Source organism: Notolabrus celidotus, chromosome 2 (genome assembly GCF_009762535.1).
Source record: "Notolabrus celidotus isolate fNotCel1 chromosome 2, fNotCel1.pri, whole genome shotgun sequence".
Taxonomy (NCBI): Eukaryota; Metazoa; Chordata; class Actinopteri; order Labriformes; family Labridae; genus Notolabrus; species Notolabrus celidotus.
In genome coordinates this window covers 40753570-40773292 of record NC_048273.1, presented here as the reverse complement: position 1 = coordinate 40773292, position 19723 = coordinate 40753570, and the positions used below count along the sequence as shown (strand labels likewise).

Here is a 19723-nt window from a genome sequence, read left to right as displayed (position 1 = left end):
CTCCTTTTCTGTTGCTCCCATGATCCTTTGTCATACTAGTGATATGTAAGAGTCTCCTGAATGTATGTATACTGGATTCACAGGCTTGAATTCAAAATCTCATTTATAAAAACTGCTTGACAGTATTGTTACAACTCGTTACTAGTTACTCGGAGTGAAACAAATGGATCTGAAGTCTTGTAACCAACAAACCTTTCCAAAGCAGCAACAATTTGGCTAATTCTTGAAATGGTTTTGTCAGGATTTGTTTTTCTTTTGCCCCCTGAGCATACTTATGTTGAACAATTATGTGAAATAACACTTTTCTAAATCATGAATCCAGTCTGAATCTCATGACTCTCTTTTCAAGCAGACTGATCCTTTATTTGTCAGCATTTTGCAATTTGTTCTAGTTGGTTGATTTTTTCTATTGAATATCTCAGCTTTATTATAATGTTAACTTTATGCTTGGATTTCACTGTGTTTTGTGTACAATTTGCTCTAAACCAACTGTCCCAGGATGTTAATGGACATGGTTCTTAAAATGTGAAAATGAGAGGCTCAAACATGCAAACACCACTGCTAAGATCCATTACCAATGCAGTTACACATCAAATGTGGGCTACCTGTATGTCCACTCACTGCTTTGCAAAAATGTATGTATTCTCTTTCCATCTCACTGTCACTGCCCTCATTCTTCTTCTCTTCCTTGGTTGGGGGTTCTCCTTCTCCATAGTCTCCTTTGGCGTAGCTGTGAACGTGCAGGACATCTGCAGGGCTCATAGTCCTCTGAAACAGGTTGTGTGTCTGGCTGCAGCTGCTGGTTAGCTTGGGCTCTTCACTGATGCCTGCCTTCTCAGAGCACAGGGTGACCCCCGGTTTCTCAAAGGCATCAAAGGTTGACATACTGTTCTTCTCTTTTTTTGGAGGACTCCGTCTGTTTAAGCTTTTCTTTGTGCTGACTTTAAAATTAGACTTAGTCTGCAGCCTCTTGATTTTGTCCAGCTTAGGCTTCAGCTTGACTGTTACGGTGTCTGAAAGAAAAGTATAACAATCATATGCACTACAACACACCAACCAGTTTGATTGACAAGATATAGCAAGGAGTAGGCCTTACTGTGTACTAGTTCAACTAGAAAATTTAAGGGGCTTTCATGAACATGGCTTAAAATTGGCCCAGCTAGTGGAGACAATGGAATCATGGGGTACTGTACTTCAGCCGAAATGAAAACATCTGGGTAAATCCTCATTTGGTTAAGTGTGAGATATGCTGTTGGTCTATTGGTCTGTTAAAGTCTGAGATTAAATTGAAAGTACCATTACATGTGTGAATCCTGGGATGAAAAATGCCAATTGTTTGAGGCAATTGCAATTCTAGCCATGAAAAATGATATGATATGTAAAAGATAAATGTTTTGTCATTTCGATGATCATGAGTCATAACAAATTACATTTGAAGCTGGTATTGACTTACTTGGTCACACATAGGGATGCACTGATCCGATCCTGGTATCGGTATGTTAAATCTAAACCTTCTCATACCGCTTTTTCTAAAGTGATGTGCAGCTGGTTTCTGTCGATGTCCTTCTGCACTATCTTAGTTTTGGATCGTTACGGAACGCATCGTCATGAACGCACCTAGTTCACGTGCAGATCTCCTGTTGTGATGACGGAGTATCAAGAGAAAGATTACAGAAACGCGAGTTGTGTGATTTGGACGCGTTTATAAAATGTGCAGCTGATTATTCTTGTCACAATGTCAGACGCAAAGAAGGGAAACAGTAAGGTCAGAATATTTCATTCCTCTTATCCACTGCTGAGGTTTAAAGTTGAATTTTAATATCTGTTGGTTATGAAGATTAACTCACCAAACTGCTGGTACACATTTAGAATCTCTTGAATAATGATACTGTGAGTTTAAAAATGTTCATTTTATTTTGGTTTACAAAGTCAGAAAAGCCTGAAGTTGCCAAAACATGATTCTTAGTTTTGTCCTCACATTAAAGAATAGAGATTGTTAAATCCATATCGGATCGGTTCAGTATCGGCAGATACCAAAGCCCAGGTATCAGTATCGGGACCTAAAAAGTAGGATCAATGCATCCCTAATTACACATTTTAATTTAGTTGCACACTACTTTAATTTTGTTAGTAGTATTAAGTAAAGAAGTAATAATGATCGCATTAATAAATTCCCTATTTAAACGAGTCTCTTCCAGTTAAAGCACTGCAATGGGCTCTTCTGGTTGATCCTGATCTTCCATTGGAGGATCAGGATGTAATTGCGCAGCACTGCTGTAGCAGTTCTTATGAGTTCAGTACTGCTCAGAATCAGGAGGGGAGTTTTTTGTTTCTTTTTTCAAGGCAGAATAATATGTATTGGCCCACAGGAACATGTAAATGCATCGCATCAAGCAAAGAAACGGTTGAAGGAATTCATTTTTACCTTTACGCATCAAGACTTGGTCACCAGTAAGATCCCCTGTCATCTAAGACCCTGTTTAAGCAAGTGATACTTGAACAGCTCTAAAGTGTTAAGATAAGATAAGATAAGATAGTCCTTTACTCGTCCCACAACGGGGAAATTTAAGTGTCACAGTAGCAAAGTAGACAGTGCAAAAAAAAAAAAAGTATTACTTTATATAATATAAAGCGTTACTTCATATAAAATAGTAGTTTGTTCATCCTGAAACAAAATGCCACTAATACTGGGACCCCCTCTAAAACGAGATGGCACATTTCAAGGGGTTTATCCCAATAAAATAAATTTCTTACTAATATCATCGAGTCCCTTTACTAAGAACTACATATCCCCAAGTCTTAAAATATTATATCAAATACTAACCCAACATATGAATGTAAGATCTTTATGCACTGTGCAGTACCTTTTTCTGGGTCGTCTGTGACTTTGGTCAGTGAGTCCTTGCTAGACTCCTCGGCCGTCTTTGGTTCTACCATCACTGATTCCTTCACCGTTAGCCCAGGCTTCAAGTCTCCGGATTCTTCGAAGGGGTCAAGCTGGTGGTCTGTCCCAAGTTGAGGCTTAAGACTGATGCATGTGAAACATTACTGGTCTAGCAGTACTCAAAGGGAAACATTTCAAGAGCAAAGCCATCATTGTAAGTGAAGTTCAGTTCTATGAAGAACATCTTTAAAAAAAAACCTTCAGGACAGCCTTTCTAGAGAATTGGCTGCTCTGTATCACCATTTTCACAAATCAAATTAGAAACTTGAAAGCATAACTGTCAGGTTACATTTTTATGACATTAATACTTCACCTGAAAATTGCTGTTGAAGAAGTCAGTTATTGGTTTCATGTTTTTTCGAGAAAGTAAGGCACACATGTTTTCAGATAAGCTGCTAAAACTGTGCTTCTTTTCAACATCTTGTCATTTCACGCCACAAGAGAGACTTGGGGTCTATGACTTCGTCTTAGCTCACGATAACACAGGTTTCATGTGTTCACGAGGAGACAAGCAGACCAGTCCGTCTGTCACGTTCTGTCCCTCAATTAGTATCACATTAGTCTTTTGATGGTGTTGAATTTGTGCTACTTTAGGAAGTTGTTCTGACTTGGTGACTGGCTGCACTGTTGCATCCATACCAAAGGTCTTTAAAGACTGTTCAACGTAGAGTAATTAGGGCCCGAGCACCGACAATGTCGGCGAAGGCCCTCTTGTAACCTGAGGGATTCTTATTATTATTAGGGCCCGAGCACCGACAATGTCGGCGAGGCCCTCTTGAAACCCGAGGAATATATCCGCTTGCGGTTTTAATTGCTTTTACATTTGATTAACATACATTAAAACTACTGCGTTCTATTTTAAAACCTAAAATTATAAAAATAACCATGTTAACTGATAATGATGAGAATCCATGTAAAGCAAAGTAAAAGATGCATGAAGGTCATTTTGCGTTGAGGTATCACAGGGTATAAAAATTAATTGCAAATAGCCAGCATAAGAATGATGCTCTGAAAGGTAACAACATAAATGTATCAAGCAAGCTATGTAACATTAACTTGCATGTCATAAAAAACAATAAAGATTAACCTTTATCACATTTAGCACAGTAAAGATTGGATCTGACTGGAAATAAGTACAAAAAATCTATTCTAATTTACCTTTTAACCACATGTATGAATCAATAATCTAGTATTTTGAAGTAATGGTTCAAATATATATTTAAGACGGTTTAGCGGGCAGAACTATCAGATACATTTCATCAAAAAAATGTCTGTCATTTTGTGTTTCATATGCCTTTATCATTAAATCATTATCATTTAATGGATTTTTAATTTTTCAGCTTTGCCCACAATTCAGACTCACAGTTATAAAGCCAGTAAGTGTCTTAAAGGATTTGCTTGTAGAGAAAGTAAAACCAGACCTGTTGTTCTCCTGGACAGGCGTGATTGGCTTTTCAGCTCCATCTTCACTAGGAATAAGTTTGGGAGTCTCCTCCATATCTCTTAGAAACTGAGCAGCCTCCAGGGTAGGTTTGGAGTGGTCAATGGGAGTGGTGTCTTTCCCTGCTTTCCAAAGTTTGTATCGGTCTGGTTGAAACTTGTGCACAAACACATCCATGGAGATCTTTACCATGTCCTGCCGACATGAACACTGGGGAAAACACAAACACACATTTAAGTCTAGGTCTGAACTGTGATTGTAAAATAATTAAAAATGAATCTTTAAGAACAGCTGTTTTCATTATTTAGTTGACAGTAATCTTTTGAGCTATTCACATATTCTGACTTGCATGTCTGATTCTTCTGGTTTCAAGATTTTTTTTATTGAACCTCAGGAAACCAAGATTTACTTCTGCACTGCTTGATCCGAAAAGGCAACTGGACTTGGTTGAAATTCTTGAAGACGTTTCACCTCTCCTCTAAAAAGCTTCTTCAGTTCTGAACAGACTAGGTCAAGGTGGTTCATGAGCCTTGTAGTATAGCTCAGGGTTTTACTATCCATAGGTGGTGGATCTGCTGTGGTGGAAGGAGAAGAAGATGGTGGAAGAGGGAGGCAAAGGACTCAAGAGGTCACAGGACACCATGGACCAAGGCACCAAAATAAATACAGAAATAATTTATTTTTTTTTAATTCTGAACAGACTGTGGACGGAGTTAGAAAATATAAGCCTCTAACAGTTGTTGGTATACCAGTGGTAGTCACATGTGGCCGAGTCATTGACTTAGTTCCTGACAGTCGTTGGCCTAGTTCACAGGTCACATGATCCCTGGTGTGAGTGTGGCCTTACTTATTTTGATAGAGAACTCAAAACGGCATTGTATGTTGGAGGTAAGTGGTGACTTAGGCCACCACCTCTGTTAGGGGATGGTTGTTTCCCGCTTAACATAGATGGTTTCCTGGACACCTCTTTCATAGAAACAGTCTTATCTGTCCAACATCTCAACCTTGCTGTCTTCAATTGAGTGTCCTTTGTCCCTAAGATGTAGATGTACGGCTGAGTCCTGACCAGAGGTGCTGGTTCGTCTGTGCTGGGCCATGCGTCTGTGGAGAGGCTGCTTAGTTTCACCAATGTATAGTTCCCTGAAGTCTTCATTACACTGCATGGCATAAACTACATTTCTCCGTTTGTGCTGAGGTGTTCTGTCTCTCCGAGGAACCAGTTTCTGTCCCAGTGTGTTGGAAAAGTTTGAAATGAACTGGGATGTTATCTTCTGTTAAAAATCCTCTTGAGTTTCTCACATACCCCAGATAAGTAAGCCCCCTTACTTATCTAAAAAACAGTCCCAACAGACTAAAAAACATTCCTCTTCTTAACTGCTTACTCCACCCCTTAAATGGATGCAAACTAATCTTTCAACCTTGGTTTTTATTTCTGTGACTGCAAACTTTGAATTTATTTTAACAAACTGAGTTTTAATTAAATATTTTAACTAATTTTACTTTCTTTCTCTCTTGATCTTATATTTTAAAATATTTTATGTTTTCATGCATATGTTTGTTTAAAGTCATATTTTAAATTGGATATTTTCTGACAAGGTATGGTGTTATGGAATGAACCTGATATTGGATCTATTAGATGTTGGGCATACGGGCACCCTGGGGGGGTGTCAAGAGGCCTGACCCAGCTTCGGGCTGCGACTCGACACAGAAAAGATTCAATGTGTGAGTCTTAATCCTTTGGAAGAAGTTCTGAGATGAATGGAATGATTAAAGGTTCATTTCGGTTAAGACGAGATCAGTTGTGATTCTGTGTCCGGGGGGACAGTAAGACAGCAAGTTACAGACTTCAGAGCAGTGAAGGGGGCTGATTATTTATAATAATCCCTCCTAATTTAAGCAAATAAGACCCAACACTATTTATTATGAACGTTAAGATACATAAGTACAGAGAGAGAGAGAGTAGATCAAACATAACAGGCCGCATATAAAATGTAAATGTTTGAAGTGTTTGCTGTGTGTTTTTGTTGATTGTTACTGTTCTGGTTATTGTTTTGTTTTGAACTATGTAATGCACTTTGAATTGCTCTTTGTATGAATGCTGCTTTATAAATAAACTTGCCTTGCCTCATCTGGGGTATCTGAGAAACTCAGGAGGGTTTTTCAAAACAAATAAGGCCAAACTCACACCATCATGTGACGCCAAGGAATCTCATGATCTAGACTAACGACTGTCAGAACATGCCTGAATGGCTGTCAAGAACAAAGTCAACGACTCTACTAACAGCCACATGTGACAACCGTTGGCAATGACTGTTAGAGGCTTATATTGTCTTGCCAGTTCCCCAGTCTGTTAAAAATGGAAGAAGTCTTACAGAGGAGAAGTGAAACCTCTCAAAGAATTTCTACCACATACAGTTGTTTTTTCGGACCAAGCTTTGAATTAACACGACCTGGATGACTGAGAACCTTCACAGACATTCATCCAACTTGTAATCCATTAAGCAGCACTGAACAGTCCCCCCGCACCTTTGAGAAACACAGACACTTCACTCTGGCTTACTTCGGTGGTATGATCAAATGTAAACTGATTTTCTGGTGATTGACCTACAACTTACAGGTCTTAAGGTTGCTGAAATAATAACACCATAATAAATATGCAAACTTTGTCAGGTCTGTCCAGAAGAGGAGAAGAAAACAAGTTTGAAAATGCATGCTTGTTGAATAGGGGTCAAATGATCATTACTGCTTACTGCCAAGGGGAGTTGGTATGTCATTGCATAGGTATGCATTCAGCACACTCCAAAGCTACTGGTCAATACTGCTCAGACTACAAACTACAAATGGAAACCAGAATCCTTTCCATGCTGAGAATCCAGACCTAGAGTACAGACACTACATTTCCATGGAGAATCTGTAAATAAAGATTAGGTGTGGTCTGTTTCGATGGGCATTGTTTGGTTCATTTTGACCACTGACAAAAAGAAGGTCTGGTAAGTGAATAGAAAAAAAACACAGTAAAAAGGAGGGTCGCAGTGTGCTTCCACTAAGACACTACCTTGTGTCTTTGGGTGTAAAGAAAGTCACTTTTGATTACAGACAATTTTATAATAACAGATGTGTTTTTAGACTAAATTTAAAAAACAAACAACAAATTGAGTTGCTCTGCTTCTTATTTGAATTTAAAATAAATAGTAAATGGTATTTTATAGACTGTATTTATATAGCATTTTCTCTCATCTTCTGACCACTCAAAGCCCTTTTTACATCACATTCACACCACATTCATACCCTAATGCTGTTTGTTTACCAGTTTAGCCTGTTTGCCGTAATCAATCCATCGCTGGGTGGCAAAGTTGGTTGACTCTGCACAGTTGAAACCATGGTTGAAACCAGCATGATAGCCAAATGGAAATGTCACAATAAACTGCCCAGCCTCCTGAATAACCTGAATATAAAACAACACAAAATTAAAATATGTTACACCATTTTAACTGAACCCTTCCATATTTTCTTGATGATTCATTACTTAAAAATTAAGTTATTCTGCCTATAGAAAACACTGCTTCTCCACAGTATATGTTAAGCACAGACATGCTTTTTTGATTGTATTATGGGGTCATAGGAAAGTAAATGCATGTCACCTTCTCAAATGGTATGCCATATTTTTTCAGAACTGAGGGAGAAATTAAAGTCATCTTATGGCGTAGGAAAGCTTCACAGCTCTGGGCATTTCCAGGAAAGAAACCTGTAAATGCAGGAAAGTAAACATCAGGGCAGGTAAACATGTCTGGTTGTGTATGTACACTACCAATCAAAAGTTTGGACACACCTTCTCATTCAATAGTTTATTTATTTTAATTATTTTCAACATTGTGGATTAATACTGAAGACATCAAAACTATGAAATGATCTGGTTTTACCATAATCTGGATTACAACAGGAGTCAAATAGGGCTATCCATTGTGTACTAACCCTACCTCTGAACAACACAACTGATGGTCTTAAACACATTAAGAAGGCAAGTCATTCTACAAATGAACTCTTGACAAGGCTCATGTTCATTACCATTCCAGGAGACCACTTCATGAAGCAGACTGAGAGAATACCAAGAGTGTGCAAAGCTGTCATGAAGGAAAAAGGGGGCTACTTTACAGAATCTAAAATATAAAACAGATTCTGCTTTGTTTAACACTTTTTTGTTCATTCAATAATTCCATATATGATATCTCATAGTTTTGATGTCTTTGGTATTAATCTACAGTGTTTACAATCATTACAATAAATACAAACCCTTGAATGAGAAGGTGTTTCCAAACGTTTGACTGGTAGTGTATATTAAGTAAAACTGTATATGTGAATATAAATGTTGATATGGTCTCAGATTAATTTTTGTCTACATTCTTTAAACCTTGAAAAATTCATTGTATGTCATTGCAACACTTTTCCACAGAATGACAATGTAACTGTGGCGGCCATAAATCTTGAAAGGTTAGATCTTGTCTCTTTCCAGACACATACACTGGCACCTCTGGTATATTACTAAAACAAAGGCTTGTCCAGCCCCTCTCTGACCCTTATGTTGATGACTTTTAATGTCAACAGTTTGTTCAGTAAAGTTGCACAAATAACACAAAATGTTATTTGGATTTTTAGCATGTGGAGACTAGTTGTTGATGAAGTAGCTTATACAAATAATTGAAACTGACATATAACTGACTGACTTTGGCACCAACCACAAGCATGTAAGCTTTAAAACAGAGTCATACATCTGTCCATTTTAAACAGGAGACATCATGTCTCATTCAATCCATTTCCAACAGTCAATCTTTTAATATGTGTAGTTGTGAATCTCTACAGAGCGTGTGTTAAGACAGTTTTCCTGACAAGAATGTGTGAGGCAGAGAGTAAGCGGACCACATGTTTATAAATTGTGGATGTCAATAAAAAAAGAAAAATAATGAAATTGGTGAAATAGCTACTGAAGTGTATTGAGTTCACCTGAGAAAAAAAATTCTGCTCTGCTTTTCTGAATGAACGAGTGAATTATCACGTCATTTCTGAATGAACAAGTTAATACATCTCGGAGTTTCTGAATTAACGAGTTAATTATCTCGGAATTATGAGCCTTACGTCTAATCAGCTGCAGAGTCCTCAGGTGCCAGCGCAAAGTTGACAAGCTAATCATAATACCATCTATGTTACTTAGAGACACTAGAATCTCCCAATGTCTTAAACCCAGAGCAAAATAAAATTGGACTAAACTTAACAATCAGGGCTAGTTTGCTTCCTTGTGTGGCCTTGACATGCTATTGGGATTTTACTATAGAGGTATGTTGCTAATTCAGAAAAACAGAACTGATTTTTTTTTTTTTACAAAAACTTTTCTCATAATTCCGAGATGATTAACTTGTTAATTCAGAAATCCCGAGATAACTAAATGGTTAATTCAGAAATTCCGAGATAATTAACTTATTAATTCAGAGAAACAGAGCAGAAATTTTTTTTTCATGTGAATGCAATACGTCTCAGTAAATAGGTGCACCTCAATAAATTAAAATATTGTGATGAGGTTAATTTATTTCAGTAGTTCAATTCAAAAAGTGAAACTCGTATATTATATAGACCCTCCTTGTGGAGAGTGTCAATGAGTGTCTTCTGGACAACTTTGAAGTCAGCAGTCTTCCCCATGATTGCGTAGCCGACTGAACTAGATTAAGAGACCATTGAAAGGCTCAGGAAACCTTTGCAGGTGTTCCCAGTTAATACACTGATTAGAGTCTGACACCATTAATTTACAATATTGAACTTTTTCCTAATATTCTAATTTTATGAGATACTGAACTTTGGGATTTCATTAACTCTAAGCTAATCATCACAATTCAAGGAAATAAATGCTTGAAATATTTCACTCTGTGTGTACTGAATCTATATAATATATGAATTTTACTTCTTGAATTGAACTACTAAAATAAATTAACTTTTCCACAATATCGTAATTTAGTGAGATGCACCCGAAATACATGGTGAAATGTGTGCCAGAAACACTGAACTGTGAAAATTGTGGTCAAAATTTGAATGAATAATAGTATGAATAATACTACTATGTGTTCTGCCTATCATAAAACATTGATTTTTTATCTTTGAAGTTTTACTACAACTCATCACATACCTTTAGCAAGTCGTTCCAATCTTTTCCCATGCTCTGGTGGGACCACATACCTGGAGAGGAACAAACAAATGTATCAAATGAAGCAATGGCTATAACTTAGCATGGGATATGGTTTGCTTGTTTATAGTTGAAATGTGATTTGTGGACAGAATTATTCAAGCATACATCTCTTGACAACAATGAGCCTTTTTTATCTTCAAGAATGTATCAATTTTTGCAGAGTTACAGAGTTTCCTAAACAAGAGGGTGTGCCTTAGGTAGTCATGACTAAAGGGAGTTCATGTATCCACAGGGGGTAAAGTAAAATGACAACTAGTACGACGACAATTCCAAAAAAGTTGGCACACACTAATAAAATGCAAGGCTTTCACTGAAAAAGCATTTGGTGGCATCACATGTTGCTCCAAAGCTTGTATAAATTGTTTGTCAGATGTGTAAGCTGTCTATCCCAGGGGTTCCCAAAGAGCGATGTCTTCAAGAATGTTTTTGTTTTTTTTAAGTTATCTAGAAATATTTATTATTATTATTATTATTATTATTATTATTATTATTATTATTTATTTTGTTTTTTTTACTTTGTTTTCTTATGTTTATCTTACTCATTGTTTGTACGGTAAATAACTATTATTTCTTTATTATTATTATTATTATTATTATTATTATATATATTTTTATTTTTTTTATTTTTCACTTCTCTTTGTTGGTTTTGTATTACTTATATTTATATATAATTTGTTGACTTGTGGTGAACAAAGAAATACTGAAAAAAATGCAATAAAAAAAGTTGAATGACAAAATGTATCTAGAAATAGAACATTTTACCCATTTATAGTAAAAAATATCAAAACAAATAGTAGCTCAACTTGAAATATTAGAACATAGCTTAAAAATATATCCAATGTCTTTTGCCATTGGACCTGCTGTGTGTTTACATGCCATATGTTTCGCGCTCCTCCAATACTGTAATGTGATGTGAAATCACACACTGGGCAACAATTTTATGCCATTGCAGGGTGCAAAGTATGAGGTAAAAGGTGTAGTTATGGTTGCAATGTTAAAGAGGATATTTAATTGGGGCAGGGCCAGACATTTTTTTGAGCAAAAGACAAGTTCATGCGTGAGGACAATAAAACTGGATCTTCAGAAGCCAATAATGTAGTTTGTGAATTAACACAGATCTTACGTATACATTTGAAACAGTATGAAGCTAAATAGCTAAAACAATGTGGGGTATTTTTCTGTCTGGTAGTGTGAGGATGTGACAGTGACTGTACCAAGATTTAGGCTCTCCAAAGTGAAGGTAGTTGATGCTGTACAGATCCATGTCCTCTGTGTGCCATGCAAAGGCACTTTTCCACATCCCAAAATAGAGGTATGGCATGTTGACTCCTTTGATTTTGATCCCACTTTCATTTTCCACAGTGTCAAGAATGGTGTTGAGATGACCAATGTTCCACTCAGTCACATCCTGCAAAGGAAGGATTGAGATGAGGAAACTGATATCAAATTCAAACAGTGGAACCTTTGAAAGATCAGACAAGTACGGACATAAATGGTGGTTGAGTATGTTTTCCTTATCGTGTGCACTCAGGTAAATGGACTGTGATTATACAGTGCTTTCTCTAATGACCACTCAAAGCGCTTTTACATTACATGTCATATTCACCCATTCACATCACATTCATATACTGATGGCAGAGGCTGCTATGTAGAGCGCATCAGTTTTGAAAGTAAACAGTGCATACTGGCTAAAACATACCTTTCACAAGCAATGCATTTTAGGAATTTTAATTATTGTATAAAAGCAATTCAATTGCTGAAATAACAATTCTCACATTAAAGCCTATTCAATAAAAAAATATCTAATTAAATTCAACACACCATAAAGCTAAAAGGCCTTTGTTAATTTACACAGTTAAAAGAAAAGTTCTTTAAAAATGAGGTCTGAGGGATCTTGGGGTCCAATCCAAGTCAATCTGAACAATTAAACCATTTTTTCTTGTATGCTGGTATATTTATATTGAAATTATTTGTATTACGAATAAATTGTTGAATTTATATTCACCAATTTGTCAAAGAGTTTTCTTAAAAGAAAACCAATTTTACATTAATAATAGTCTGAAGTTTACTTCTTCACAAATTAATCTAAGTTTTAGGTCATAATTATCAAAATGAAAACAGAGTATTGCTTGACATTTCTGAGAATGTATCATTTGATTTGAGTTTCAATATGAATTTAGTTGTATCCCTACAATGACAATAAAGGCTTCTGAAAAACATTTTAGCTTACATATCATGAGTCAAAGAATATATTACATTAAATTGATCAAATTAGTACTTTGCACAACGTATAGAAAATATTGATCTTTTCAGTATTCAACTTTATTGAGGTACACCTTGTACCTTTTTTAATACAATCTCCAGTTTAAAATACATGTAATGATCTCATACAAAAGTAGACTACTTTAAAATGACTGTTATTAAAATAATCAGGACTTTAATCAGTCAAGAGCTGTCTGTGGATTGACCCCTGCACATACAAGCTGTGCCATGACGCACGACGACAGAGTGCTTTCTCAAATTAATTTGTCTATTACTTATTAGAAAGAGCTACTTTTTGCTAGCTTTCTTGAGCTTTCTTTCATGAATCTACTCCATGAATTGTGAGTACTTTCCCTCTCCATCCAGTTCATAAGTTCAGCACCATGAGGATGACAGAATACTGTTCTGTACTGCACACAGTGGAAATGTAGCAGGTCACTTCATTCACAATGGGGTACAAAACTGGAGCAAACCTCAAAGCGCTGTAAAACTTTGTGGGTGTTTTTGCTCTCCAATATCATTATCGCAATTAGCTTTGCAATCCTTGAGACGGAGCAGATTGCAGGGGAAATGATTTGCAATTCCTAGTGAATTCCAAACTAAATTTTAGGGTTTTTGTGCCTGTAATCGATGGGACAGTCTAAGAGAAATGTGTGGAGAAGAAGGGGGAATGATACGCACCAAAACCTGCCAGGACTAGAAATAATTATACCCTATATACAGTATATCCTACGACCCGATGCACTGAACTGAGTACGAAACAGATCTGATCTGCAGCGCTGGCACTACATCAGTCTAATGCTGTAGTTACAGTTAAAAAAGACTTATTCAACAAGTGCTGTCTCAGAAAAAATGGTGGTCTTCATGATAACACCCGTTAGAGTCATAGAGATGTATGAAATTAGGAAGAGGCAGCCACCTAATGTAGGTATTGGGAGGAAAACCTTGGTATGTTGATGGTATATTGAAAGATCTGTTGGAACACAATAAAGAGAACTAAATTCCATTTGGTCTTAAAATCAAACCTGTTACAACTTACTGGATCATACAGCGTTCCACTGACATCAGCCCCATACAGGGGTGGGTTGAAGGTCAGGTTCCTCCAAAACTTTCTCTCCAGCTCATCAAAATCCACACACTGTGGATTGCAGAACCTATCATATGCAATGTTGGAAATATTAGTGAAAACCATTACAAAGCAATCAAAGTGAAATCAACCTGTGAAATCAACCTACTTAAGAAGGTCATAAAGTCCACAGTCATAATATGAATTCCATTTATCAGTTCACTGAAACACATCATTTCACCACTAAACTGACTTGTCAATATTGGAGGTCTTGCGGAACTCCTGAACGGTCATTGGCTTCTTCTGGATGTTGTACTGTGTGAAAAGTCCTGATTGGCCAGTTACCACCTGCTGAACTGGAGCAGGAATAACCAGGTCACCAATATCATCATACGTCTGTCTTGGTTTCCAGCTTTTAGGTGGAATAACCTGCAAGAGGAGGACAGGACAGAAACAGCTTGAAAAAGGCATACTTCTAAGAAGTAGAGAGACTAAAGGTGAATAAGATCTGATTCTGTTGCTGTGTTCTTGTAGCTCTGGAAATGCCATCAACAATCTATAAACGCAAAGAGATGCTTTAAACAGAATTCCAAGTGTGCCACCTTAGCCACCTTTAGAATTGATTTTAAAGTTATTTTACTTGTTTTTAAAGCTTTTAAAAGCCTCGCTCCTCCATACATCACTGATCTCCTGTCATTTATGTTCCAGCCCGATCACTGAGGTCCTCGAATGCTTCCTTTTTAAATGTTCCTCGTGTGTCTCACACACAGAGAGAGCTTTCTGTTCTTATGTCCCTAAGCTTTGGAACTCTCTGTCACTGGACATGGAGCTCTCTGAGTGTTTTTTAAAGTACTTAAGACTTACCTTTTTAACCTAGCTCTTAATTTGAAGTAATGTTTTTTTTAGCCCTGGACTGCATTATTATTATTTTAATCATTGCTTTAAAATGTATCTATCTTATTTAATTATTTATTTATCTATTCATTTCTTGTATTCATCTGATCTTGTCTAAGCCACCTTATTTTTAACTTTGCTTTCCACAGTTACTTATTTTATAAATTTTACTGAATTGATTTTATTTTATTTTATTTTTAAGTCTTTTATTTATAATCATGCCTTTTATAATTTTACCATCGCTGTTGTTTTCTGTCTCACTGTTATTCTGTGAAGCACTTTGGGCTGCATGTTTTTATGTATGAAAGGTGCTATATAAATAAAGTGGAGTGGTGAGCTGAGTTAGCCAAGCCAAATGGAACATAATATTTTCACACTAAATGATTTTATCAGCCCAATGGATGTGAAAATTAGTACCCGAGAGGATTTTGCCATGTCAGAGTGCTAAAATTGGCAAAAAGAGAAGTGAATTAAGTTATGCATTAAGTAGTGTCATAAAATGTACATCAAATGAACAACAATCTGTATGAATTATTAAAGTAAAGGTGAATCTACTAATACATTGACACAAAAATCCACTTTTTTTAAAAACCTCAACTGAGCCTGTTGCTTAACAGTAAGAGATGTTATAATAAATAACCTTCTGTGGAAGGCTTTAACCAGGAGGCACTGACATACAAAACACCATACTTAGAAGTCAGTTTAGTTCATTTATTACCCTCATTCATGAAAAAATGCTTTATAACACAAATGGTATATTTGATGAGAAATGATAAGACTACTGTACTTGACAGAACACAACAGACCCGACTTACTTTTGCTATTCCAGCTTTGTGTGCTCCTTGTGACTCCATGTAGGCAATGTACCAGCTGAAGTCCTTGAACTCCTCTACAGAGGGGGTGAAGGTCATGAGCCTGGGGCCCGTACTTTGGACTGGCTTATCCGTAGTCATCGTGAGATTGTTCCTTTGACCTCAACTCTGATTAGTGGAGAAAAGGGACAAAATCATGAAAAGTTACAGGTTACACAATTGACTGGATCTGTCTCACTTAGCAGCAGCTTCACATTTTAGCTAGTGACCAACTCTGCAGTGGTGTGGTGGCACTTTACTGCAAAACATTTGTTGGGTGCTTTAAAGGGTCTGTTAATATAGATTTAAATTTTGATTCTGCTGTAAGAGCTTTGGGAGCTTTGGTTCATTAACAAACTGAAAGTATACATAGGATCTTGGATATTCTACCTACTCTCTACTTGATGCATGTGTATCCCCCATATTGAACTAGGCTGCAGGGCTGTAAGGGTTAGAAAATGTTTGATACTGTACAGAATAGAGCTGTACAGTGCTTATCTCACAGCATTCACTATCAACAGACTCAGACAGCACTATCATTTTGTAGCATTCAGACAGTGAGCTTAGGGCACATCCTTGGCAACGGAACAACCCTATTTCTAGTTTGTCTTACAATGTAGAGACTCAGATCAGGGACTCCATTGAAGTATCCACAAAATTACCAAATAGAAGAGGAAGCAGGGGCACTCATAAAAAAGTAACCCTGTCTAAAAGAACAGTCTACCACTTGTTACTTTGCATGGATAATTAGCCGTAAATACAAATGGCTAATTTCAGGACAAAAGTACAAACTATTTTTTATCCAGAAAAGATTGTAAGTGCTCCGAAAAACAAAGCCAGTGATGAATGCCTTCCAGACAAGAATGTAAAGAAGCCTAAAAAGGCTGAAGTCAACTTCTGTCCCTCAGATCCTACTAAAACTGTGTTCTATAAAAGTCTGAAACTGTGTTTAATAACTGTCTGAAACTGTGTTTTATAAAAGTCTGAAACTGTGTTTAATAAAATTCTGAAACTGTGTTTAATAAAATTCTGAAACTGTGTTTAATAAAAGTCTGAAACTGTGTTTTATAAAAGTCTGAAACTGTGTTTTATAAAAGTCTGAAACTGTGTTTGATAAAAGTCTGAAACTGTGTTCAATGAAAGTCTGAAACTGTGTTTAATAAAAGTCTGAAACTGTGTTTGATAAAAGTCTGAAACTGTGTTTTATAAAAGTCTGAAACTGTGTTTGAGAAAAGTCTGAAACTGTGTTTAATAAAAGTCTGAAACTGTGTTTAATAACTGTCTGAAACTGCGTTTAATAAAAGTCTGAAACTGTGTTTGATAAAAGTCTGAAACTGTGTTTTATAAAAGTCTGAAACTGTGTTTTATAAAAGTCTGAAACTGTGCTTTATAAAAGTCTGAAACTGTGTTTAATAAAAGTCTGAAACTGTGTTTTATAAAAGTCTGAAACTGTGTTTAATAAAAGTCTGAAACTGTGTTTAATAAAAGTCTGAAACTGTGTTTAATAACTGTCTGAAACTGCGTTTAATAAAAGTCTGAAACTGTGTTTGATAAAAGTCTGAAACTGTGTTTTATAAAAGTCTGAAACTGTGTTTTATAAAAGTCTGAAACTGTGTTTTATAAAAGTCTGAAACTGTGTTTAATAAAAGTCTGAAACTGTGTTTTATAAAAGTCTGAAACTGTGTTTAATAAAAGTCTGAAACTGTGTTTGATAAAAGTCTGAAACTGTGTTTGATAAAAGTCTGGAACTGTGTTTGATAAAAGTCTGAAACTGTGTTTTATAAAAGTCTGAAACTGTGTTTTATAAAAGTCTGAAACTGTGTTTAATAAAAGTCTGAAACTGTGTTTGATAAAAGTCTGAAACTGTGTTTTATAAAAGTCTGAAACTGTGTTTTATAAAAGTCTGAAACTGTGTTTAATAAAAGTCTGAAACTGCGTTTTATAAAAGTCTGAAACTGTGTTTAATAAAAGTCTGGAACTGTGTTTGATAAAAGTCTGAAACTGTGTTTTATAAAAGTCTGAAACTGTGTTTTATAAAAGTCTGAAACTGTGTTTAATAAAAGTCTGAAACTGCGTTTTATAAAAGTCTGAAACTGTGTTTAATAAAAGTCTGAAACTGTGTTCAATAAAAGTCTGAAACTGTGTTCAATAAAAGTCTGAAACTGTGTTTGATAAAAGTCTGAAACTGTGTTTTATAAAAGTCTGAAACTGTGTTTTATAAAAGTCTGAAACTGTGTTTGATAAAAGTCTGAAACTGTGTTTTATAAAAGTCTGAAACTGTGTTTTATAAAAGTCTGAAACTGTGTTTGAGAAAAGTCTGAAACTGTGTTTAATAAAAGTCTGAAACTGTGTTTGATAAAAGTCTGAAACTGTGTTTAATAAAAGTCTGGAACTGTGTTTGATAAAAGTCTGAAACTGTGTTTTATAAAAGTCTGAAACTGTGTTCAATAAAAGTCTGAAACTGTGTTTAATAAAAGTCTGAAACTGTGTTCAATAAAAGTCTGGAACTGTGTTTGATAAAAGTCTGAAACTGTGTTTGATAAGTCTAAAACTGTTTGATAAAAGTCTAAAACTGTTTGATAAAAGTCTGAAACTATGTTTGATAAAATTATGAAACTGTGTTTGATAAAAGTCTGAAACTGTGTTTTATAAAAGTCTGAAACTGTGTTTGATAAAAGTCTGAAACTGTGTTTGATAAAAGTCTGAAACTGTGTTTAATAAAAGTCTGAAACTGTGTTTGATAAAAGTCTAAAACTGTGTTTAATAAAAGTCTGGAACTGTGTTTTATAAAAGTCTAAAACTATGTTTGTTGAAAGTCTGAAGCCTATCTTGTATAATTTACACTAGATATTACATATCTTGGTAAAGTGGGTTTCAATTATAACGGTTAATTAAATTTAACTATAAAAGCTGAACCGGAAGTTAACGTCTGCGTCTTGTGTCATCGTGTTTGAGGTCCCCAGTTAGAGGCTGGCTCAGCGGTATGTTCTCCTCATCCTGTGGCCCAGTGTCCGGGCTCCTCCTCCATGTTAGCTAACATGCTAAATGCTTGATATCTTTTGGGTCTCCCGGTCTTTAACTGTGACTGCAAACATATTCAACATCAGTATGTTCTCAGAAGGCTGTTCTCCATAGTTCACATCCCACCTTGTTATCTACGTATTTTGGGGGGTTTCTTCACAGAAACTTGAATCTGCTCATGGTGTTTTAGTTGTATCCCCCGTCACACACACAAGTAAACACACACACACACACACACACACACACACACACACACACACACACACACACACACACACACACACACACACACACACACTGACACACGTTTGTCCCCTGGAGTTAAAGTATAATATAACAGTAACACACAGAGTCAGAGCCAAGTCAACACAGAGATCTGTCTGTAACAAGGAAGAGCTAGCTTCAAGTGTTCCTCCTCCGAGCTCTGACAGCTGCCCTCTCATCGAACCAGAAAGTACTCCTCTCCTGTAGCCGACCTGCTACATCCTGGGACAGTACCCTCCAAACCCAACCTGTCTATAGAAACAAACCCAACCTGTCCACAGAATAAAGAACCTACTGTCTCCGAAGTATGGACGAGTCCCTTACTCCTGGTCACATTTGTAATGTCACAAACGCAGACATCAGGCGGGGTAGTAAAGACAATCCTCCATTACTGTAGTGACGCATGCTCAGTGCGGATTTGTTTACATGTTACTCAGTGGGAGGGGCGTCCGTAGTTCCCGACCAATCATTCTCCGCTATTCAGTAGAATACGTCACAGTGTCATGCAGCCAAGGTTTCTCTTCCTCCCTTTTTTTCTTCTTTTCTTCTCCTTGTCTCCTTTATTTATGGTGGTATATGGAATTGTTCAAGCACGTCTGTAGTGTTTGTAAATGTGTTATTATAAAATGTCAATAAATATAAAAACAAACGGGATTTCAATGTCACATTTGGTTGTAAACAGTGTGAAATCAGGTCGGACTGTCTCAGACCTAATTTTCTATTTTATTTTTAAACTCAACTCAGCTTTATT

The 19723-nt window shown here is 36.3% G+C and overlaps 1 protein-coding gene across 4 annotated transcripts in view; it reads right to left on the bottom strand.

The window, feature by feature from the left end:
• LOC117830414 (lysine-specific demethylase 4A-like) overlaps positions 1-19399 on the bottom strand; it is a 29272-nt gene extending 9873 nt beyond the window's left edge. For 2 of the 4 annotated variants that reach the window (XM_034708525.1, XM_034708532.1), the window contains exons 1-11: positions 19268-19399; positions 15652-15816; positions 14196-14371; positions 13916-14030; positions 11829-12022; positions 10555-10604; positions 8027-8130; positions 7693-7830; positions 4366-4595; positions 2865-3028; positions 622-1013 (exon numbers count right to left, since the gene is read on the bottom strand). In XM_034708525.1, coding sequence (XP_034564416.1) covers positions 622-1013; positions 2865-3028; positions 4366-4595; positions 7693-7830; positions 8027-8130; positions 10555-10604; positions 11829-12022; positions 13916-14030; positions 14196-14371; positions 15652-15789 — 1701 coding nt within the window. In that variant the 5' untranslated portion in view covers positions 15790-15816; positions 19268-19399. The remainder of the gene's footprint in view (positions 1-621; positions 1014-2864; positions 3029-4365; positions 4596-7692; positions 7831-8026; positions 8131-10554; positions 10605-11828; positions 12023-13915; positions 14031-14195; positions 14372-15651; positions 15817-19267) is intronic. The other 2 variants (XM_034708541.1, XM_034708547.1) reach the window with 1 other exon arrangement.
• Positions 19400-19723: the final 324 nt, after the last annotated feature.